This window comes from Phoca vitulina, unplaced genomic scaffold, assembly GCF_004348235.1.
Source record: "Phoca vitulina isolate PV1807 unplaced genomic scaffold, GSC_HSeal_1.0 scaffold50, whole genome shotgun sequence".
Lineage (NCBI taxonomy): Eukaryota > Metazoa > Chordata > Mammalia > Carnivora > Phocidae > Phoca > Phoca vitulina.
Window position 1 is genome coordinate 1829141 of NW_022589753.1, and position 23741 is coordinate 1852881.

Genomic DNA, 23741 nt, shown 5'->3' on the forward strand with positions numbered 1-23741 from the left:
CCCCCCAGCCCTGCTCTGCCCCACCCCCGCTCTGCCCCCACACCTGCTCTGCTCCCACAGCTGCTCTGCCCCCACAGCTGCTCTGCCCCGCCCCTGCTCTCCCCCCACCCCCGCTCTGTTCCCACACCTGCTCTCCCCCCACACCCACTCTCCCCCCACACCCGCCCTGTCCCCACACCTGCTCTCCCCCCACCCTTGCTCTCCTCCTACACCTGTTCCCGCTCCCATACCTGCTTTCCCTACCCCACACCTGGTCTAATGCTCCACACCTGCTATTCCCTGAGACTCTGCTTTTTTTCTTCGCATCAGCGTGGCCTGTCCTCTGCCTGCTGATGCCCCACAGGCAGGGCCTCCAGAGCCCAGGACGTCACGTTCACCACTCTCTCTGCCATCTGGAACATGACCTGGGTGGGGACAAAGCCACTCTCCCCGGGGACAGGTGGGGACTGTCCAGGGGCACAGCTCTGGGCCACAGGCACCTGTAGTTTGTTTCCAGCTGGGCCGAGCGCTGGCCTGGGTTGAGGACAACGGCAAGGCGGGGGTTGCAGCATGGACAGTTCCATCCTGGAGGACTGGAGGAGCTGGGCGCGGGGAGGGGTGGACACTGGGGACGCCCCTCAGGCTGACCCACCCCCAGGCTGCGCAGGCGTCTCCAGAGGACAAAGCCCAGCAGGCTGGGTGGGGGGTGGGTGCCTGGGATTGGGTCAGTGCTGACTCTGTAGGGCTGAGGGGTCCAGAGTCCCCCTGCCGGGCACCCACAGGGCTCAGCCCCCATGGCTGTCAGCCCCAAAGTGGAAGGCTCTGGCCATCCCAGGAGCCGGAGGGAGAGAGCAGGCCTCCCGTCTGCACGTGGACTCCCTGGTCACCGTCACTGTCCGCGCCCTGCTTGGTGCCGGGGGCTCTGCTGGGCATCATGGGGGAGAAAGCACAGAGGATCCGTAGCTCACGAGCCCACCGCCCAGCACGGGCAGCTGTGTGCTGACCGGGTCGTGCCTGAGCCAGCGGGCAGCGAGGATCACAGGGTTGTTCTCTGGGGAGAGTGAGCACCAGGGCGAGGGCACCTACTCCGAGTGCGGTAGTGTCCCCCAAATCCGAGTTCTCAGGAACCCCAGGGCCTGGAAGTGGGGCCTCTGCAGATGAAGGGGAGGGAAGGCTCAAAATGAGGCCGTCCCCGGTGAGGGCAGGCCCCAAGTCCGTGATAGGTGTCCTGCAGGAGAAGGTCAGGTGAGATGAACGCAGAGGGGGCAGTGACGTGGCCACAAGCCTCAGGGCCCAGGAGTGCCGGCCACACCGAGGCCGGAGGGAGCCCAGCGTGGGCCTAACGACTCTCCACATGGAGCCAAACCTCCAACACCTTGATTTTGGGCGTCTGGCCCCCGAGCCGTGGGAGAATTACATCCAGTTTGTGGTACTTTGTGAGGGCTGCCCCAGGAGCCTAATAATGGCCTTGGGCTGGGCCCCTTCCTGTAGCTGCTGGAGGGAACCCAGGTGTCCGTGACGCCCCTGCCCTTGCACTGGCCTTGCTCCAGGCACACGGCAGGGTCCCACTCGGTGAGGCTTCACCTGGGACCCCGGGGGTCCTGCCATCAGGGCTCGGCCTGTCTGATCACCGGGTCGGAAGGACGGGGACACCGTGGAGCAGACATGGACAGGAGCCACCAAGCCTCACGCCCCACCTCGCCTCCCAGGACCAGCCACCACGACAAGGGGCCAGAGCAAAGGACAAGAGAGAGGACAGGCTGACCGCAGAAGAGAGGGATTCAGCCAGAGAAGAGAGGAAGAAGAGTGTGATTGGAACGTGGGGTCACTTTTCCAAACTTTCCTTACTCCCTTATCATGGACTCACAACCTCTTCCCCAGGACCGTATGGACTACTGCCCTTGGAGACACAGGAACCCACGCGTGTGTATGTGTATGTACAGGTATGTGAGTGTGTACACATGTGTGTGCATGCGTGTGTGTGCAGATCCACGTGTACATCCACGTGTGTGCACGTGTGCACACGTGTGTACACACTTTTGTGTGCAGCCCACCCCCACTAGAAGGTGTGCCGATCTTGCTTTTGGAGGCCGGGTAGGGGGCTTTCTGGGCATGGGGGGGTCGATCGCCCAGCCACAAGGAGGAAGTGTCAGCAGGGCCCCCAGCTGCGCCCGCGCCTCCCGTGGGCGGGGCCTCTGAGATCCAGGCCAGCTCAGCCCTGATTGGGGATTTGCATCTTCGGGAAGCTCTCGGGGTTGGGGGCTGGCTCGGCTCCTGCATTGTTGCTTTTGCTTTAGAAAGTACACTTTACAGACCCAGGAGTGGTAACTTTTTTCTCTTTCACCAAATCCCCTCTGGCATGGCACGCAGAGTCTGAGGGAGGCGGCCGGTCGCCTGGCGTCCCTGGACGCAGATACCCTTACATAACTGTCCCATTGTGACCTCGTGGGAGGGCTCTGGTGTGCTTAGTGGTTTGACGTATTTATTAAGTGGGGCCTTGTTTCTCCGCCGAAGGTGCATTTCATTTACATGAGGCCGGGCCTGGGGGCACGAATGAGCGGGGGACGGTTTTCAGTGCTGTTCTAGCACCTCTCACTGGTGACCCCACAGACCACATCTGCTGTGGCGCATCTACCTTCTAGGGGCCTGGGGTGTGGGGTGAAACCCTCCCTACTTTGCGGTGGATCGAACTGAGTCTTGGCAGGGGCACCCAGGGCTGGTGGACAGTGTGCTTGGGGCCTGGCCATCTGGAGTCCCTGAAACCTGCTGCCGGCTCTCCTGGGACAAAAAGATGACCCCGGCCCCAGCTCTGGACCCACAGAGGTCTTCTCCACGGGCTGAATCATGCAGGGGGTCTCTGCTCTCTGAATCAGCCTCCAGTGGAGCTGGCGGAGCTGGCTGGGTGGGGAGTGGGCGAGCCTGTGTCTCTGCAGTGTCCCCCGCTGGAGGCCAGCTGGTGATAGCTTCTCCCACCTGTGCGCAGGTGCCCCCGGCCAGCCCCACCTGCTGCCCAGGGGTACTCCTGCTCTGCCTGGTCAGCAGTGGTGCCGCAGTGAATTCATTAAAATGTGATCTGGCCACGTTCAAGTTTCAAGAGAAGGGAGGAAAACTGCACGTGGGTGGTCCCTGGGGTTTTCGCTTCCTTCCCCATAGCTCAGCATTTAAATTTTGCAGAACATCCATCAATAATGCAGCCGGCTGACCTGCCCTAGAAAAGCATCAAAGCCTCCCGCATGCCCCTGCGGGCCCTCCTCCCCACACTGGCCGCCAGGACTGCAGCCCGGCCCACATCAGGCCTGCGACTTGCACCCCCACGTGCTGGTGGAGCCCAGGGTGCCACCCAGCCTGAGAATGGTGTCCCCAGCTCCTGGACCCGTGTCCCCTACCATGCTACAAACATGTCTCCCTGCCTACACTGGGCATCTGCAGCGGGCCCTCTGCAGCGAGCTGGCGGCCGGGATGCGGGTGTAGATTGAGGCTGAGAGCCTGGTGTCCACACTGCAACTCACAGACCCTCCCAGCGTCCCTCCCTGAATGAGGCTAGGGTTCTCCCGCTCACTGGGTCAATGCCGGCGTCCTGAGGCTCCCTCCCTGGGCCACGTGCTCCCTCGTGCTTTCCTGCTTGTCACTGCTGTCACTGCGGGAACTGAGAAATGAGTAAACTGAGGGCCTCCCTCCTGCACCCGGAGCTCATGCTGCTCAGCACCTGGGTGTCCGATTGGCACCTGGGAACGAGCAGGAGGGCGTCTGGAATGGCCACTGCGGGAGGAGGGGTCACGGGCCACTGTTCTTGTTCATCAGGTGCATCGGGACTCATGCCCGGGGGCGTGGGGAGTGCGGCCGCTGAGGAGAACAGGCCGCAGGTCCTCGAGTGCTCAGTCACCACATGACCAGCAATCCTGCACCTGGCCTTGGCCCAAGGGAGCTGGAAAAGTCCAGACAAATGCTTGTTCCAGGGCTCACAGCTGCCCGGCCACCACGGCCACTGGTGGAAGCAACCCGCCTGTCCATCCGCCCACGGGTGAGTAGACACTGCTTCACGCACGTGCGGGCGCAGGGCTCTGCTAGAGCAGGAGCGACCCCGCGGACGAACCTCGACGGCATGTGCTGAGCGGAGGGAGCGGACACGAAGCCACAGGCTCCCAGGTCCCCCTGATGTGAAGCGTCCATCACTGGCCCGTCCTCAGAGTGGTCTGGGGGGGGGCAGCTGCGCGGCCACCAGCGCTGCCCTTGTGTCAGGAAGGCCGCCACGTACGTACGTAAACGAGTGAACGTGGCCGCGTGCCGATAAAACTTTATTTACGAAGCTGGATTTATTACAGGTTGGATCTGGGGCACCCCCAGCCAACATTGCCCTGCCTGCTCGCCCCCCTCGGGACCCCAGGAGAGGGCAGACCCCCGAGCTGGGACCGACCCCTCCAGAGCCCCTCACATCCCTTGGAGGGGTCAGAGGTCATGGCATCCTCCCGTCACCTTTGCTGCACACCCTGTCCTTCTGTATGTTTACCTGAGTCCTGCTGGGCCTGTCCCAGGGCTCCCACCCTCACCCCACCACCGCTGTCCTGTCAGACCACAAACCTACAGAGAGAGGGGGGCCTCGCTGGGCCCCTGCCCTCCAGCCAGGCCTCTGAGGAGGAGGCAGAGGAGGGAGACGTCCGCAAGGGGACGAGAAGGCAGAGAAGGCTTCCCCGAGGAGGTGGGCTGGACCCCAGGGCCCCAGCTACTCCCATGGGAGGCTCGGTGCTTGACTTGCCTCCTCCTCCCTCCCTGTCCCTGAGGCCGGCTCCTTGGACTCACATCTCAGCTCAAGGAAAAGATGGAAAACAATGGAAGGCTCACAGCAGGGGATTTGGGAAACGAGTCTTGGCCAGTCCCAACGATGGACAGCCCAGACGCGGGACAGTGCTGAGGGAGAAGGGTGTTTCCCACGTCAAGGATACACCGCCAAGTGCCAACAGGGGCCACACACTTTGCTCGTCAGGACAGCTGGTCTGTAACACGGGGAACGCACCCCGGCGGCGAGCGCAGCCAGGACATGCGGGCGTCGGTCCCATGTGAGCTGTGAGCATCTTCCGGAGCTCGGAGGGCGGATTGCTGTTTCCTCTTTGTGCGGCTCTCTTTCCTTCCACAGATGTGCTGTTCTTGTGAGAAGAGGAATCGCTAGGCGTTCTTGCGGAAAAGGGCTCCAGCGTGGGCTCGGGTGCATGGACTGGCTCTGACGTCCAGCCTGGTGTCTGGGGACTCGGGGGGCGCCCGCCCAGTGCGCGTGTTCGGGCCCCGCAGACCGCGCCCCCAGCCGGCGGCCCCCGCGTGTGACCCAGGAGCACAGACGGCAGGGCCCGGGCGTCTGTCTCTGGGGCCGAGCTCACGCCCCAAGACAGGAGTGCCTTTGCTTCTCCCCTGCTCCCCTTTCCCGGGCGGGGGGATCGGTAAGATGCAGGGGAGAATCCAGGTGCCGGCAGAGTCGCCTCAGCCGTCACTGACCCCACCGAAACCCCTAGGCTGCAGTCGGTGAGCTCAACACAGGGTTCCGCGAACACGCCCGAAAACCAGCGGGGAGAAACCCGACCACCACCCCGCCCGGCCCACCACTGCCCCCTGCAGCGGGCCTCTCCAGAGGACTTACAAGGAGCTCAGTTTCTAGGAAAGCACATGTTTAGGATTTCCCATGTGGCCCGCTGCTGGGCTTCCCCGGAAGCAAAGGGAAGATGCTGGTCCTGTCGCTACAGGACGATCCCCCTGAAACTGAGTAACGTGATGGCGTTAACCACGGTCGGTGACAGTGATCGCGAAGTTCAGCTGGAGCAAAACTACGTGGATCGCCCTCCATGAAACCTCTTCCCTTGCTGACAGTGTAGCTGGAGAATCTTGAGAACTATGGGAAGGTCCTGGTTTTGCTTTCCTAAGAATCCTGTAAGACCACGAGACCCTCATGTCCCACCCTCGTGTGGGGAGACATTTCAAGTTAATGAAGGTGACCAGTGAGGGTCTGCGTGCGTGGGGACGGGGAGCCGGGGTGGCGTCCCCAGTGACCCAGTGACTCACCCAGGGGTAGGCGGCAGTGGGTCTGAGGACGTCCGTGGCTCTGCGCTAAGTGCGTGACGCAGACACTCTGACCGGGGGAGCGTGTGGGGGAGCGTGCAGGCGAGCGGTGTCAGCGGCAGGGGTGTCTCTGGCTAGGCACTCAGGAGACACTTGAGCCTCTCCCGTCGTACGGAGGCCTCTCCTGACATTTGAGTCATGTAAAAATGCTCCATTTACATAGCTCTGCCTGATTAGACAGGGCAGCAATTATGTTTGTGGATTTCCCCCTTCGTGGAGATGGCTCACTCTGCCCCATGGGAAGCTGCTCCGAGAAGCGTCTGCAGCGTTTCTCCCCCAGACTCTGCTGTTCCCAGGGGCGGGGGGATCAGATTCTCCCAGGGAGAGGAGGGGAAAGGTGCAGATTTGTGCAGGGGTCTCGTGGAGAAACGTGACTTTCCTGCGGGGCCGGAGCTCTGGCGCCTGGGCCCAGTGGCCTGAGGGTCCGCCTGCCCGGGGGTGGGGTGGGGGGGCAGCGAGCAAGTCGCCCGGGGTCCCCACCCCCCGCCAGCAGCCACCCGCAGGTTTTACAAAAGCCTGGAAGCAGAGGTGAGGGTGTCCTTGTTGTGTGGTTGTTTGCCGCTGAGCGACCTGCCCAGGGGTGTCCGGTTAACTCTGGGCCGTTCTTCAGACCCTCCCTGGAGCCGGCGGGGGGAGAGCGGGCCGCTCGGGACACAAAGCCCAAGCTGGAAACACGCTCCGCTCCCTCACCCGCAGCAGCCCCATCCCCTTCGGCCACTTCGTTTCTTCTCCCTGAAGGCAAAGGCAGACACCGTGGGGAGTGCCTGTGAGCAAAGCGGGAAAGGGGGTCTGGAGCAGTATCCCCAGCGGACCACCTGCCCTTCCCGAGCAGCTGACGCGAGCCGGGCCGAGCACAGCCCCGTGTCTCCCCGGCCACCTGCCGGGGCACAGGGTCACAGATTCAGAGGCAGCTGCCGCGCTCCATCCAAGGCCCCTGCGAACACCATGAGTCTCGTGTCTGGGATGAGCGCTCTCTGCTTATGCCGTATAAGCTCCCCAGGGGAAGCTCCCCACACCCCAAATCCTGAGAGCTGGTGTCTCACAATCATCCTTGGAGTGTCCCTCGTTTAGCGTCAGGCTCTACTCTCTGATAAAGTGCAAATGCCACTTTGTGCCACCTCTATCAACCATTTACACTTTAGTATAAAATTTGAGGTATGATCTTTCACGGACTCTGGCAATCTAGTATAAAAGGTCCCAAAGAGCGAGGACACCTAGGTTGGAGTGCTCAGTAGCTGGGAAACAAACAAACAAAAAAATCAAAGCAAATACTGATCTTTTTGAGCTCAAGGTGGCAGGGGTCACAGCGCTGCCGCCCTGCCCCTGGCTCCGCCCCTCTGCCGGCCCTGCCCTTGCCACGCCCACCCCCTGACCTTTCCACACGTTTCTTGAGCTGCTCCAGCGCCCCAGCATGCAGCTGAGCGTGGTCGGTCAGTGGTGCCTGAACAGACTGGGCCTGCCTACAGAGCTTGTGTCAGAGGGGAACTCACAGGAAAGGAGCCGACAAGCTCACGTGCGGTCTCCTCTGAGCGGGGGCTGTGCAGGAACCCGCCCAGCTCAGGGAGAGGAGGAGGAAGGGCACAGGCCCGGAGCAGAGTGCTCAGGGAGGCCTCCCTGGGGGTGATGTCTGGTAAGACAAGAAGAACCAGGGCTGGTTGGGTCCTCCGGATAGAGGCTCTGAAAACGCCTCTTTTCTTCCCAAAGGCCCAGTGTCACCAGCCGGAGCTCCGAGCAGGGCCGGCGGCCACAGAGCTGTGTATTATGTCAGACGGAGCAGACGACAGCTGAGCGGGCTGGACACTCGGCCTGCTGGCAGGCCCTCAGCCCTCCTGCCTCCCTGTTTCTGGCACCTGAAGTCCACGCTCATCAAATATTGAACAGAAGCCCTCTGTGGATGGTGAGGCTTTGCTGGGCAGGGGCCGGAATCTGCTGCGGTGGTGGCCGGGGGGCATGTGGGGTCGCCGGCACCGTGGCCCAGTGGGGACGGTGGGGCCCAGAGCTCTGTGACCCAGGCTGGTGAGAGAGCCTGCCCCCCTGCCCCCTGCACGTCCTCCTGACCACCTGCCTGCCCGCCACCCGCTGAAGGCTGAGGACAGCGGTGTACCCCGAGAACCCCAAGGTGAGGACCAGGCCTCCTTCGGCCTCTGCGTCACAGTTCAGGTCAGCTGATGAGCACCTGTGTCTCTGCGGGGCTCCGTGAGGCGGGCAGCCCCGTGTGAACATGGGGCAGAGGGGCCACGCCGGCTGCCTATAGACACAGGGCAATCAGGGGTGGGTCCCGGGGCGCTGCTCAGGCTGCGAGGCGCCTGCCACGTGGCTGGCACAGGTGAGGACCTGAATGCCAGAGTCCATGTAACGGTAAAGACCGAAGTTTAAACGGCTGCGTGTGGCTGGTGGCTACCCACAGTGAGCTCTTGGAGGGCTGTCTCCTCATCATCCTTGAGTTCAAAGGCCGCCTGTTACAATTAGGAACCCCAGAACAGCAGGTCAGGCCTGTACTGTCTCCCCCACATCCATGTCCCTCTGGAAGTTCCGAATGTGACCTGATTTGGAAATAGGGTCTTTGTGAGTTAAGATGAGGTCACACTGGATTAGGATGGGCCCTAAGTCCAATGATTGGCGTCCCCATAAGAAGAGGGGACACAGAGAGACACCCAGAGGAGAAGCCGTGTGACCCGGAGGCAGAGGTTGGAGTGAGAGGGACAAGCAGACTCCCTGCTGAGCGCGGATCCCGCGGTGGGGCTCGATCCCAGAACGCATGAGGTCATGACCTGAGCCGAAGTCAGATGCTTAACACTGAGCCACCCAGGTGCCCCAAAGTTTTTGACTGAATGAAGGACCCTGCTGAGTGGTGTCTATGATTGCTTGCAACAAGTTAGATGTGTGATGCACAGCATTCAGGGAAAGTGGGTGCTGGTCATTCATCCCAAACAGCAGAAAATATGATCGATTGTACCAGCCCCCAAGGTTCAGAGCAAGGTCACCTCCTCTGAGAAGCCTCCCCTGATTTCTCCATTGTGAGAGCATCTCATCAGTATGTGACACTTTGTGCATGCACTCACCTGCACCCACCTACAGCACATTCATTTAGGTTCTGCTCCTCACCCCCCAACCCCCCCGGGGCCCTGGGGAGCCGCCGTCTGTCTCACGAGCTCTCCTCTGTCCCCTGTGCCTCACCCAGCACCTCTGTCTGAATTTGCTAAACAAGGAAGGAAAACACAGGGTGTTTGTTCCTGTGCACACCTCTCTAATGACCCTCCCCATAGAGTCGCCGGTCCACCACCCCAGCTAATGGCAGCATCCTTCTGGGAGCCACGGAGCAGTCCCTTGTCCGATCCCTGACTCCAGGGCCTGGTCTGGATGCAGCAGGCACCTACCCTGGTCCCTGGGAGAACCCCCAGTCACCCACGGAGCCCCTGAGGTTCTGTCCCCCTCTCCTGTCACACATCTCCACCAACACTGGGCCAAGAAAACATCTGACTCCGTGGAGCTAAAGCCCCTCGGCGAGCCTCCCCACCAGTCCTCGCCCCGCCGCCAGGGCGCACGCATCCCCTCCCTGCCGAGCCCACCAGGCTGACATCACTGTGCCCATTTCTCAGAGAGAGGGCACTGAGACTGGGGCTCAGAGGTGTTCCCTCACGTGCTCACGGCCAGGCCGTTGGCGAGGGCCACCCTGCATCCTGCTGAGCCACGAGGTTGTGTAAATTCCCTCTCACGTGACCTCTCTGCCCCAGCCTACCACCCCGGTGCACCGCCCAGTACAATTTAGGAATGCCAAGAAAAGCACCTCATGCCCTTCCTGGGGGCGGTGGGGGTGGCACTTTCTGTGCTACCACCTGGCGTTTATTGATTTGGAAGGCGCAGGTGGGGCAGCTTTGCCAGGGGTGAGGTCTAGGCTCGAGGTGTTCGGTGCCCCCGTCTCCAAACCTGCCAGGATCACAGGTGTGCGGAATCAGTCTGGGGAGTGAGAACCTGCCGCCGCTGGGCCCTGAAAAGCCACACGTAGCAAGGTCCCAGCTCAGTGCCCCCGGTCAAGGTGAGGTCCCCGGACCCAGATGATGAGGCCTGCAGCGCTTCCTGGGAGGGGGGGCCGGAGGCCATCAAGATGAGTGTGCCTACGGGCTCTGGCGACTAGTACAGGCTCTGCAAACGAGCCCCCGGGGAGGGAGCGGCTGGCACAGGCTCTGCAAACGAGCCTCCAGTCCTGGGAGCCAAGTGCTTTCAAGGGTAAACGGACTCGTGTACCCTTCAGAGGAGACGCCGGCCTCTGGTCGCTGAGCAAACCGGAGGCCGTCGTGGAGGCCCAGAGGCAGGAGAGATGCTGGTCTGGGAGGCTGAGCGCGCTTACTCAGTGCCGCCAGCCGGGGGCTTTCAGCCCGGAGCTGCTGCTGACCCTTCCAGGGGCCCCGGAGGCAGGGGCCCGGGACAGCGTCATCTACCCAGATGGGAACAGTGGCCCAGTGCCTGGAGACGCCCCCGCACTCGGTGGGAAAATGGCTGTCCGGTGGAGGCAGCAGCAAAGCCACCTCATGCCGCCCTCTCCTGAGGGTCTGGCTCTGGGTGGGGCGGACGCAGGAGTCCACACGGGTGGGGTGAGGGGAGGTGGGTACAACAGAGGTGCCGGCCTCCTGGGGTCGCCGGAAGGGCCGCGAAGCTGGGAAGGCCTCGTACCCAGCACCAAAGAAGTCACTCTGGCCGTGATAATTCCTGCCCTGCGTGGAAAGTGCCACCCTGTCCGTGCGCCCCGGGTCATCGTGGCGGGGGCGCCCGGGTCAGACGTAGGGCTGGTGCCCCAGGCGGGGGTGGGTGCTCACGCTCTCAGACGGTCGCTAACGGCCCCCGGCCCCTCCTGAGCAGCACAGAGGTCAGACCTCGGCGCCACGCACACCAGCGGCGCCTGTTTGGAAAGCTCGTGCGGGACCAGCTCCCAGGTCCGCTCCCAGGGCTGGCGGCGGACACTCAGGAACAGCTTTGCTGAGAGCTTTTCTCCTGGCCAGGTGCCGCAGCAGACGGGCCTCCGGGGCACCCAACCTGGGCTGGGGTCCCGTCTCCCGCACGGGCCGCAAGGGCGAGGCCACCCTCCCCCCTCCACCTCACCTCTCGGTCCAGGCCGGCTGCCACGGTCACAATGTCCCCTGTCTCGCTGTTGATGGTGAACATGTTCTGGGACGGGCTCTGCGGGGTCTGGGTCACGATCCGGTACCGCACCATCCCGTTGGCCGTGGTGCTGTCGTCCGCGTCATTGGCCGTGACGGTCATCACATAGGTGCCTGGGACAGAGAAAGCTCTCAGACGGGAATGATCTGCTGTGTCTGCTGCTGCCCCCAGGGGCACACCCGGGGCAGACATCGCCAGCCGATCCCCATCTCCCCGGAGATGGAGGGAACCCCACATCGTCGGAGGCAGGCTGGAAAGCAAACCTGCCGCCTTCACTTCCCCACGAAGCTTCGGAGGACTTCTTCTAGAGCTCAAGGTTCCTGTGAGCCATCGGCTCTGACTTCCTTCTCTCTCAGCGGCGGGGGGGGGGGGCAGGGGGAGAGCAGGACGGGCTGCAGGACCAGCTTTTCCAACTCCGAACCCAGCTCCCTCTCCCCAAGCCACACGGCTCAAGACCCGGCTCTCAGTGTTTGCCGGGGCTCCGCCGAGCACACATGGAGGGTGGTGCAGTGGGGACCTGGAGGCGCCCGGACAAGGAGCGGGGCCTGGCCCGGGGCCGGCTCTGCGGAAGGCATGGAGTACGTGCTTGAGGGACACACGGAAAAGGAGCTGGCAGGAGCCCCTGCAGGGGAGGCTGTGCACACTGGGGGAGCACACGTGCAGGGGTGCAGGCGTTTCAGATCCAAGGGGCTGGGCAACTGCCTGAGCCGCCCCACTGCTCGGTGTCTGTTTCCCCGACCACACGTCGGGCTGAGCTCCCTGGTGGAACACAGCACAGCCCCACTCTCTGAGGGTGGCGCCGGAAGGTCCTGTCGGTGTCCATCCTTCCCTGCCTTGCGAGGCCCTGGTTGGCTCAGCACATCCCTCCCTGGCCACAGTGATCGGTTCAGCTGTGGGCACCTTACCCATCAGGGTCGGCAATAACCATGTTTGCTGGGGTTCCTGGGAAACCAACACGCTGTCCCTGCCCCTGGGTCTGCCTGTGTCAGTGAGTGAGGCTGGGGATGATGGCCACCTTCTGGCCACAAATAAAGAGGCTGAAGGACAGGGCCATCTTGGAGCCTCAAGAGGGGCTCAGGTGACAACTTCTCACTAGGAAGCCCCTGGATCAACCTGCACCTGAAGCTATTGCCTAAAGACTTTTAATTTTATTATTATTTATTTATTTATTTGAGAAGCAGATGGCACTGAGTGAGCAGGGAGCCCGATGTGGGACTTGAACCTAGAACCCAGAACCTGGGGATCATGACCTGAGCTGAAGGCAGACACTTCACCGACGGAGCCACCCAGGTGCCCCTACCTAAAGACTATTTTAAACACGCACACTTTTTTTTTTTAAGAACAGTTTTAGGTTAACAGAAAATTTAAGGTACCCTATAGACTTTCTGTATAATTGAGCCCATGAATTTCCCTTCACACCTTACGCCATTTTACTTTGAATTTTTGTCACTTGCAACCCAGAGTTCCGACTGGCACAAACTCCTAGCCCTGTGGCACTGGAGTCCTGGAGGCCCTTGTCCTGAGCTGCATGTTTTTAGTTCAGTTCCTTGCTCCAGAACAATGTGCTGTCCGGGGCCCTGCAGGGGTGCGGGGGAGTGGGTGCCCTACCTTGATGCGATCCTTTCTTGGGAGTGGATGTCTGAAGCTGGGGCTGAACTGGGCTTGGGGTTTCAAGCTGAGCAGCTAGGCCTCCAGGCCTGAGAAGGGGAGGGGGAGAGGATAGGGAGGGGGTAGGGCTCTAAGCACCCAGGAACCCTGTTTCAGCTGGCTTCAACTTCATCATGAACTCCTTGACCAAGTCCCAGCTCCCAGCACGGCCCCTGACTGGTGAACCAGGGCATCCGAGTTTTGGGGAGGAAGTATTCCCAAAGCTTTAAAATCCCAGGCTCAGCATCAAATTTGGTGCCTTCTGAGAGAAAGTTCTGGAGGCAGAGTGTGTGCAGTCTGGATGTGGCTGAGGCTCTTGCTTTGCAGAGCCCACCCAGTCAGTCTGCGCCCCTCGCTGTGCCCCCGGGCCCCAGACGTGGAGGACTCGGATCTGAATGTTTGGCAACAAGACCGGTCCTTTAGTTTTGGGCTCGTTATAACATCACGTTACATCTAGGCATCCACCTTATTTGCTATGTTCAGGAGTCTGCTTTTTAAAACCAAATGATAGAATTCTAATAATTCTTTTCCGATTGCACAAATGAAACCCACCCTCGGAAACCAGCGCGTTTTCACAGGAAAATATCAGAAGGTACAATGTAGGAAAAGCTGGCCGGTGACCCCGCCGCCTGACACACCCGCCGTGGCCCCTTGGCTTAGTCTCCAGTCAAGGAGCCTAAATTTCAAATCTTTATCACAGAGACACTCTTTGCTCCTCCTTTTTGAAAACAACAACAACAATTTTATTACTGATCAAAGATATGAAAGAAGGGCGTTTTCACATGCCCAAAACGCAAATGCTCTTTAAAAATAACAACGATAGAGAAGAGCAGGGATATACAGGGAATGGGCACCCTACCCCCTACAGCGTCCAGGGAGCACCAGGCCTCAGCTTCTGGACGCAGCTGGCTGTCTATACCCACGTGTCTTTAAAATGTGTCCAGTTGACAAATCCACTTCTAGAAATTTATCCTCAGGAAAAAAATCACAGATATGCCATAGATGATTGATTTGTGCCCCCAGCAGTCCGTGCTGACACGGTTCCTGATAGCAAAGCCTGAAATCCTCCACAAATATTTATTAAATATCCACTATGTGCAAGCACCGTGTTCAGCATTGCATGTCCGTGAGCAAAAGAGATGTACAAAGTCCCCGATGCACAGGGGTGGGTGTGACCATTAAATCCCCAACATGAGGATCCTCCTAGGGATGGAATGTTCTGTATCTTGCCTGTGTTAACCCCAAATATCCTGGCTGGCATATTGTCCTGTGGTTCTGCCAAGACATGATGGAGAGACTGAACACACGCGAAATGACAGTCAATCCGACATGAGGATAGAACTCTAACACACCTTCTGCGGGAGCCGGCCCGGGAGGGCCACCCACCAGCTGGGGGACCCAGCGTGGGAGGTAGCAGCTCCCCGCAGGTCAGACTTGGAGGAAGTCAGACCCTCTATCTCTAGTAACAATCCAGGAAGCTGAACAGTCACCCTGTAACCACTGGCCCAGAACTGCAGGGACTTGATGGATAACTGACAGCTTCCCCAGTTTTTGTCCCGGCTTCTGACTCAGGGCCAGCCAGAGAAGTATGCCCCCAACTAATGACACAGGATGTCCACCTCCCACTTCTCCAGGCCCAAGCCCCATCAGGGCACAGCTGAGCGGCCCCTTCCCCACCATGAAGCTCTCTGTTCTGCTGCCCGCCTTCGAGTCTTTGCCCAGTGCAATGGTGGGGGCCGACTCCCTGGCTCCGGCTGGCTCTGGATAAACAGAGCTCATTGGGGTGGGCTTCGCTCATTTCCACGTTACCACCAGGGGAACCGAAGGACTGGGGACTCTGTCTCAGGTTGCATGCTGTGTGTGCATCTACAGCGATCTTAAATAAAAAGTTCAAGTGGAAAAAACCCCTGACCCGTGAGGCTCACATCTGTGGGGCAGACAAACCATGGGCACAATCAATAAGCAAATGGTATTAACCGTAGTACAGCAGGGTGTTGGTTAAATAAATTATGATGTTGTCATAACTTTGCTATCATGGAGTAGTGTGAAGCCATTAAAATGTTGTAGAAGGATAGTTAATGTTATTTGAAATTTTCATGACATATGTGCGGCTCACTGGAAAAGAACGAGGTCTCTAGACTGTTCAGTGTGACCCCAATCTCTAAAATAACAACGTGTTTACGCAAAGGAGGGGAGGCCAGAGGGCGTGTGACGGACATGCAATCTCTGAGTGCGGCACCGTATGTGGGAGTTTGAGTTTTCCTTTGTGATTTTCTCTGTACCTTCCACGGTTCCTTCAAAGGCTATCACTCGATTATCAGAAAGTAAAATGTTACTAAAAAAAAAAAAGAGGATAATAGAAAAAGAAAAAAGGCAACTGAGAAATAGAAGATGTGACTTTGTGTTTAGAGCCTAAACTGCGACTTGGTTTCTCTCAAGAAGGAGGGATTCTGAAAGCCCGGCTGGGTCGCCAGTCCATGGTCAGGCGGCCGACGCATGTCACCGGAGCGCCCTACCCCGAGTGGGAAAGGGACAGGGTCTATGGAACAGCAGGGATGAAATAGGAGCGTTCAGGGCCCTGGAGCAGAGCCCAGGCCAGAGGAGATGGGTAGACGCTGGAGGAAAACTGAGAGCCTGGAGGGCCCTCTCGGGGGGGCAGCCTTCCTTCCTGTCTGTGCATGGTCTAGACCCCACGTGTGTGTGCCCACCCAGCAGGCACAGGACGTGTGCTGACCCGGGGCCATGCTCTAACCTGGGTTGCACCCTGCCCGGGCCCTGAGCTGTGGGTCCCCGTGCCGCCGTCTCCTCCTGACATGCAACGGCTTCCCGTTCTGACCCCCGTTCTGGCCTTGGTCGTGGCGTTCTTTTCCCTGAAGCCTGGTGGTCCTCACAGCCTGCAGTAGACGCTGTGGCCTCCTCCACACCCTTCCACGCTGGGGTTTGGGTGGATGGACCCCACGCCTGGCTCTAGAGCTGGGGCCCCGACAGGCAGTGGCTGATGGCCATGACCTCGCACCCTCCTACAAGGCTCGGGCAGGGTGGGTGGACTTCCCTTGGGCACAGAGAAGGTGCAGGCGGGCTAGGAAGGTGTGCCAGGCCAAGGGGACGGCTGTAAGCAAGGGAACTTTATTATCTCCCAGTTCTGGAGGCCAGAAGTCCAAAATCAAGGTGTCAGCCTTGGTCCTAATCTCTCCTTCTTAAAAGGGTCACCAGTCCTAGTGGATCAGAGCTCGTCTTGACTACGTCTGCAAAGATCCTGTTTCCCAGGACGGCCGCATTCTGAGGTTCTGGGTGGACCGAAATCTGGGAGGGACACCATTCCACCCAGTACAGGGATTAAGCTGGGGCTGAGGTGGGCGCGGCTGACCCCTGGCTGACAAGGCACGAGAAAAGAGACCTTTCCAAACAGATGCCTTTCTGTGGCCTTGGGTGACTTCTGAGGCCAAGCTGGGCTCAGGGTGGGACCGGCAGGGCTCAGTCCAGATCAGACCCTGGCTGCCGCTCCCGGGGCCTGGTTCTGCACCGTCACTGAGCTTCCTGGAGCCTGGGGGTCCTCTTCTGGAAGCGGGATGTCCTCTGTGGGGCGCGGGGTGAGCAGATGAGCTGCCTGTGAGCTGGTGCCGGGGGCGTGAGCAGGGCCAGTCCCCGAGTGTCTGGTCGGTGTGGCCCTGGCCTGCAGGTGCTCCTGGGCCTCCTGCCTCCTCTGGCCGGCCGGGTCTGAGTCCACACACAACCTTGAGCCCCAGCGATCCCAATTACACGGAGTGCACCCGGAGCATCCCATGGTGCATCCATGGGAGCCATTTGGCTGTGGTCCCGGGGGTGCCCTGCGAGGAGAAAGAACTCACACTAGCAGCTCACTTCTGCAGCCATGTGGGAGTGAAGGTGCAACCCCCCTACACGGGCCTGGAGCGAAGCATCCTTCCAGGGATCCTTCCTTCCTCCGGGCGCCTGCTCTGGCCTCTCTTGCCAGCAGCGAGGTTTCCATTTTTCTTGGCAAACGAAACAGAACATCAGGATGTGTTTTCATCTAAGCGGGGACGCTGCCCGCCGCCCGAGGTGCAGGGCGCCTCTTTACTGGCTGCACCAACAGGGAAAGGGGAGAAAGCAGAGGGTCGGCTCTCCCTCGGAATTCATGTTCGAGCGCTGCCGTCCGCCTTAAAGGATTAATTTCACAAGCCTTAAACTGCAGTTTAATTTGAAAACTAATTCAGCCCCATAATTGGCTTTCTGCTCAAATCACTGAGGCTAAAGATTTAAATTCTTAATATTCAGATGACTTTCAAGTATCTCGTGCCATCTGCGCATTAGTCCATGGCGTTCATCTCAGGGAGAGCTCCGCCGGCTCAGAAATAAAATAAATAAATAAACGGGCCGCTAATAGAATAATCTATTTAAGCAAAAACTCTGCATTATCTAGACGAAGGTTTCTTTGACTTCATTTTCAGCATATAGATTTCTCTGCTATTTAATATTTTAAGGTGACATTAATTTCAAAATTTATAATATAGGCCCTCACACACTTACAAGGGGTTAGGGAAATCAGGAATTCCAATTAAAGCCTTTTTTAGTTAAAAGATAATCACTGTGGATTATTACTCTTTCCTTGCGAGGTTCGCGAAGCCTGCCTGGTAGAGCTGATGGCCGAGCAGCTCCGAGCTCCAGGACGCAGGACCCGGGCCTGTCCTGAGCACCGGGTAGCCTCCAGAGGGTCAGGCGAGGGCTGGGGTCCACTGAGTCCTGCCCTTGTCCAAGTGAAGAGAACAGATAGGATCTCTGCCCAGTGCTGCAAGCTGGCCACAAACTGAGTAACTAACCCAAAGAGTAAGGCAGTATTAATGGAAAGCAAGCAGGGCAGACACCTCTGCAGGAGTGATATGTTAGCTGAGGGAGGAAAAGGGGCCAGTGTCACAGTGACTGGGGGGAGGACATTCAGGCTGAGGGCACAGCATGTGCAAAGGCCCTGAGGCAGGAGAATGCTCTCCTTTCCTGAAGGCCTGGCGTGTTTGCTTCTCTGCCTTTGCCGGATGTGCATCTCTACCACTCGTTCACACGTACATAACGTACGGATTTCTGGGTTCCTCAACTGGACGATGGACTTCTTGAGGGTGGGGTTTATATTTTTCTATCCTGGAGAAAGGCACTTTCATACACAACCTGTGCTTTTCTGGGGGGACACTGCCCGTGCTACATTCTGTCCTTCTCTTTCCTTCTCCTTCCTTCTGCCTGATAGTGGATGTGATGCTGGGAGGCACGCAGCCTCCAAGGGACCATGGGGTGAGAAACCAGAGGGAGGGGCATGGGCAGCTTCAAGCTCTCCCCCAGACCCCTCCTGGTACAAAGGTGGGTTTTCTGTGACTTGCGGCCGAATGCATTCCTGACACAGACTGGGGAGGGGAAGCAGTGTGTCCCATGGTGAGCACTGTGGCTCACGAGCCAGACTGCCTGGGTTTAAATCTTGCCTCCTTTCTATGCCTTCGTTCCCTTATCTCCAAAGTGGGGAAAAGAAAAGTGCTTATCCGGTAGGGCTGTCGCAGCGTTAAAGAAGGGAATCCGAAGGGAGGTCTTAGAGCAGCGCCTGGCAGCGTTAGGGATGGTGGGTCGGTGGGTGGGTGGTGGGGGAGGGAAGAAGCTGTCGTTCTAAAAGGCAGTACAGGGCCCTCCCGCTGGAGCTGTTCAGCAGCTTGACCGCGGTCACAGGAATCTACACACGTGGGGAGACTGCACGGAAGCGCACCCGCGCACGTCTGTGTGGGCGCACGCTGGGAAACTCGCCGACGTGTGAGTGAGGTCTGTGATTGCACCACTGTCAACGTCCTGGCGTGATCATGCATGACAGTTCCGCGAGCTGTCCCCACGGGGGAAACGGGTGAAGATTTGTGGGGTGTCTCTATTATTTCTTACAACTGCATGTGATACACACCTGCTATTTGAGCCTACCTGGTATCCAGCCCCCTTTCTGAAGCAACGATCTGGTTTTCCTTGGGGGGGATCCACACCAGCCACAGGGTCAGACCCAATGACTTGGAGGGGTGTAGAACCGGACTCTGTTTGTGCCTGAAAGAGGCTCACTGTCCATGCACTGGCCGTGGGGACTGCCTCAGGATGGGCACAGCACCCAAGCCAGATCACAGGGATCTCCCAGGGCCCCTGCTGGACTCCAGCAAGAAGTGGGACCTCTCCCGGGGCTCATGGTTACGTCTGCAGCTGCTGAGGCGTCTTGTCCACAGGAAGAGAGAACTTCCCTGAGAATGAGCCAGCACCGAGGAGGGGAGAGTCAGACCGAGGTAAGCAAGGCCCTGGCCAGTCCCACTCTAGCCACAGCACCCGAGATTGCTTCCTGTCTCTGGACTTGGCAATTATGTGAGCCAATGCATTCCCTTTTCCAGGGGCTTTCAAGGTGGGTTTTGGAGACCCAGAGATCTAACAGCTGAGATCAGAATAGCGGGCACTCTTGACCCCAAACCACAATGACCATTGCTGCACCAAATAGGACGGGCCACCCTGGGGCTTCCACACCCTCCGAGCCTGTGCCTTCCAGCAGCGCCAAAGAGGATTCCATACCACGGCGGGGCACCGGGGCTGGGGAAAGAATGTGGGGTGAATGTGGGCTCCTCCTGAGACTCCACCCCTGAGTCACTTTGCTAATGTCCCCATATGAACTACCCAAACCTTAAAAGGTTTGTATCTGGGTGAGTCAATGTTTAATACATCTTTCCATTTGTTTTCCTTTAGAATGTACATCTGAAACCTTTCCTTAACCCATCATGCCAGAGAATAATGACTAATTTCTGGTGATAGGTTTTCCTTACCCCGCAAAGGCACCGAGTGAAACCTTCTATTATGGTGATTAACTGACGCAAGGGAGGACACCCCGGAGACTGTTTCCGAGCCCTGGGCGCTTCTGCCTCCAGGACGCCACGGCATGCTTTGTCTGGGGTCAACTCGCCTTGGCCGGGCACGTGAGGGAGCAGCACGGCCCCGCTGCGTCCTGGGCGTTGCACAAAGCCGTGGCATCCCTGTTCCCCTCTGAGGGCTGTTCCAGGATCAGAGACAGACGCGGGGTCCCCTAGGGACCCTGAAAGTCAGTCCACACCTAGTGCAAACAGTCCATGAAAGACACAGGAGTGAACGGGGAAAGAGGACCCGTCTTGGGATCCACACCAGCCTTCCGGTCTTCCAGGCCATGCTCGGCATTCCAAGCGGCCCCGTGGAGCTGGGGCGATGGGGCGATGGGGGGGCGGGGGCTGCTCCGATCTCCAGGCTTAAAGGCTTATCAGGATTTTGAGGAGGAGATACAACAATTTGCTGCTTTTGTTATCCTAATGAGTAAAGCCAGTTACACATTTGGGAAGACTTTCTCTATTGATTTGTTCTAAAGTAAGACAAGGGAGGTGTGATTTATGATATCCAGGCACCTTTACGGAGTGTGCCGGGTCGTGGGGAGAGAGGCCCACCTTATCTGTGCTAACGAGAAAGCACCCCCAAGCCTGACACTCACGACCCCACCCCCTTGCCTCAGGAGCTGCCCGCTTGGAGTTAATTTGCCCGTCGGCAGCCTGTCCCTGCTCCTCAGGGGCTGTGGGGAGAAGCTGCCCAAGGTGCGGGCAGACATAATGTCACATGCCGTCCCTTCACTGACACCGGGCTGGACTGCGTCTCGCGATTCCGAGACAATCAATCAAAACCACAATTCACCTTGCTGAAAAAGCAGCCCCTGGAGACGGAACTATGACAACCTGCTCCAGGCGGGGAAGCGATGATAAATGCTTGGCCTCACCGCGCCACCGTGGGCTGCATGGGATGCGGCTGACCCCTCCGAACACAGGAAGCGGGAAGCCGGCTGGGCTTCAGGCTCCCGGTGCTCGAGGGTCCGTGTGCCCAGAGCCACAGGCCTTCCCAGGAGCCCGGACGCCCTCCCGGGACGGGATACTCGCCAGGGCCGCCGGGGTGGGGTTGCCCGCTAAGCTACAGATGCCCGGGGACACTTGAAGTTCAGGACAAAAGCAGTACCTCGTCACTGTAGGCGGCTCCCAAATGTTGCCTGGTGCATAAGTATGCGTGAAAATAGTTGTTCTTCTGATCCTCCCGTGCCCCTGGGCATCCTGCATTTCAGTGGCTACTCCTGGCGGCCCTGGGGGTGCTCAGCTCAGCTCCACCCACCCAGCCCCAGCCAGGCAGCTGGCCCAGGGATGCCGCCCGTCCCCGCAGGAGAGAGCAGTGCAGGGCTGTGCTGCTCACCTACAGAGACTGAGTCAGGGAGGGGGGTGGGCTGAGAGGTTCTAGATTTCTGCTGCATTCCCAGGTGCTGCTGCTGGTTCCCAGGCCAGGTCTAGCATCGGCTGGGGGTTCTGGCCCCCACACACACCTCCTGGGAACTTCAGGTTTGTCTTTGCTAGAGAGGAGAGGGAAGGGGCCCACCTCCTGCAGAGACATGCTTAGCAAGGGCCGTGGTGCACGATCACGTGGTCAAGGTCATCTATGCCAAACTGAAGTCTGGGGTAAGACTGGCCCTTTGGTCAGCTCAGAGGGGAACTGAGGCTTGCAGGCATGCGGCCTCACCGCTTGGGGCCGCGGGAGTCTGGCCTTCTCGTGGGCTTCCTACGGGGTTTGGAATAAAATGGAAAGTGTGGTGCGGGAGACCTCGGATATCGGGTCTTCCCTCTGACCTCGTCTCCTGCCCCAGGACCTCTGCCCTTGCTTTTTCCTTCCCCAGGCTCCCTTCCAACACACCTCCACCCCCCAGACCTTCTCTCCAAGAGGCTCCTTGTCATGCCTCAGCTCTCAGCCTCTATGTCACCTCCACAGAGGGGTCCTCCCTGACCTACAGGCGCCTCCACGACTCTCAGCGCCCCTGGGTTCCTTCCGAGCCTTACTATCCGTGCTGTGGCTTTACGTACTTGCTTTAGCTTGGCTTTTGTCTGCACCCCCCTCTGGACCGAGGAGCCCGTGAAGCAAGGGCCCTGCTCCCGGGGGTCCTGTGCGGCCTGCAGTGCGTGCGACATGCACCTGCTAAGTGAGCGCCTCCATGGGGAGGAGGCCCGTGGGGTGGTCACGGCTCCCTGAGCATGGGGCCTCCTCGCCTGCTGACTCCCACTCACTCGGTGCTCCTCAGGGGTGGGGGGCTCACCTGGCTTGGAACCCTCATCCACGGAGCCATTGTAGACCTGGTTGATGAACTCGGGACGGTTGTCGTTCATGTCGATGACGTAGATGTACAGGTCGATGGGGTTCTCCACCTTGTTGCCGTTCATGTCCACTGCGTGCGCTCTGAGCTGGAAAGCAGCATAGACACTGTCAGCCTTGGGGACAGCCCAGGGCAGGCTCCTGCCGGCCCACAGCTCTGGGCTGGCGCTGACGTAAGGGCCTGGGTCCCCCAAGGGACAGTCTCGGCAGGGGGGTGGGCCTGGGACATGCCACGAAACTCCTCTGAGCCTCGGTGCTCTCCTCTGGAGACACGGGGAAGAGCTGTGAGAGGACCCTTAATTTTTGGATTTTTTTGGGTAAAGATTTTATTTATCCATTTGAGAGAGAGATAGAGAGAGAGAAAGCGAGCAGGGGAGGGGGGAAGAAAGAGGGACAAGCAAACTCTCTGCTGAGCGCAGAGCCTGATGCGGGGCTTGATCCCAGGACCCTGAGGTCATGACCTGAGCTGAAACCATGAGTCGGATGCTTCATCAACTGAGCCACCCAGGCACCCCGATTTTTGGATTTTTCATTCATTCATCAGTTCATCCACTCAACCAGGATCTGTCAGGGGCCTCCATGTACCAAGCACCGGCTGGACCCTAGATTATTGCTCAGTGGTCCAGACAAGGCCCAGCCCTGGGGCTTCTCGTCGAGAAGGGAGACGGACACCAAGAAGGAAGAGAAGGCACATGGAGCGACTGGCTGGGGTTGGGAGGAGGCCAGGCAGGCATCTCAGAGGAGGTGACGTTTGAGCTGTGGCCTGGTGAATGGGACAGGGAGAAGAATAGGTGTGAGGTCCCAAAGGGGGACATGGAGCAGCGGAGGCCTGGGGGCAGCAGGGGGGCTGGGGAGGGTCATGCAGGACCTGGGATTTGGGGGAGAACAGGGGGTGGAAAGGGACAGGGTCTCCCCGAGGTCTGTCCACACCAGAGCTGTGACTGTCACACATCTCTCAGCTGACACCCCATCACCTTGCAAGCTGTTCACATCGGACCTCGAGGTCTTTGCCACAGGACAGTGCCACGCCCAGGGTGTGAGAAGAGCGCGTGCTTGAGGCCTGTGGGGGGAAATGTCTCCAGGCGGGGGGTCGACACGGCCCTCTCCTCCTTGGTGCCCCGCGTCATGGCCGCCCTACCAGCCTCTGGGAAGGAGGAGGCGGCGCGCCTTCCACGCCTGCCCCAGGGAGGCTCCAGCCAACAATGTCTACACCAGCCCTGGCGCTTGGTTCGGTCCCCACGGCCCCGAGTGGAATTTTACCCTTGAAGTGGGGTGTTTGAGGAGAAGCCTCCCAGGGGAAGCCGGCCTGTGATGTTGCAAGGACCACATTGGGCCCGATTCCCGGGGGGCCAGAGGTGACTGCAGCCCCGGCGCCTCGGCTCCGAGCACCGCGTGGAAGGGCCGGGAAGCACCCCTCGCAGTTTCGGGCCCACCCTGCCCCCCGTCCTGCAGCTCAGCTCTTCCAGCAGGTCAAGAAGCCGCTGAGAAAAGGTACCTGGGAGCTACAGTTAAAGGTGACGCTGTTGGCAGCGGCAGCGTGGCCTGGCGGGGAGGCCGCCGTCCGCCTCTCGGGCTGGGCACGCGCTGTGGGCTTGGCGGGGGCCGTCCCGTCCTGGTGCGGAGACATGGTGGCACCGGGGGAGCTCTGGTCGCCTCCGTGACCTGCCAAC

General features: G+C 59.4%; 1 protein-coding gene across 1 annotated transcript in view; it reads right to left on the reverse strand.

Moving 5' to 3' along the window:
* Nucleotides 1-23741, reverse strand: part of CDH4 (cadherin 4) — a 541856-nt gene that overhangs the window by 32369 nt on the left and 485746 nt on the right. Inside the window, exons 6-7 of the mRNA XM_032387709.1 lie at nt 22016-22160; nt 11179-11351 (exon numbers count right to left, since the gene is read on the reverse strand). Coding sequence (XP_032243600.1) covers nt 11179-11351; nt 22016-22160 — 318 coding nt within the window. The remainder of the gene's footprint in view (nt 1-11178; nt 11352-22015; nt 22161-23741) is intronic.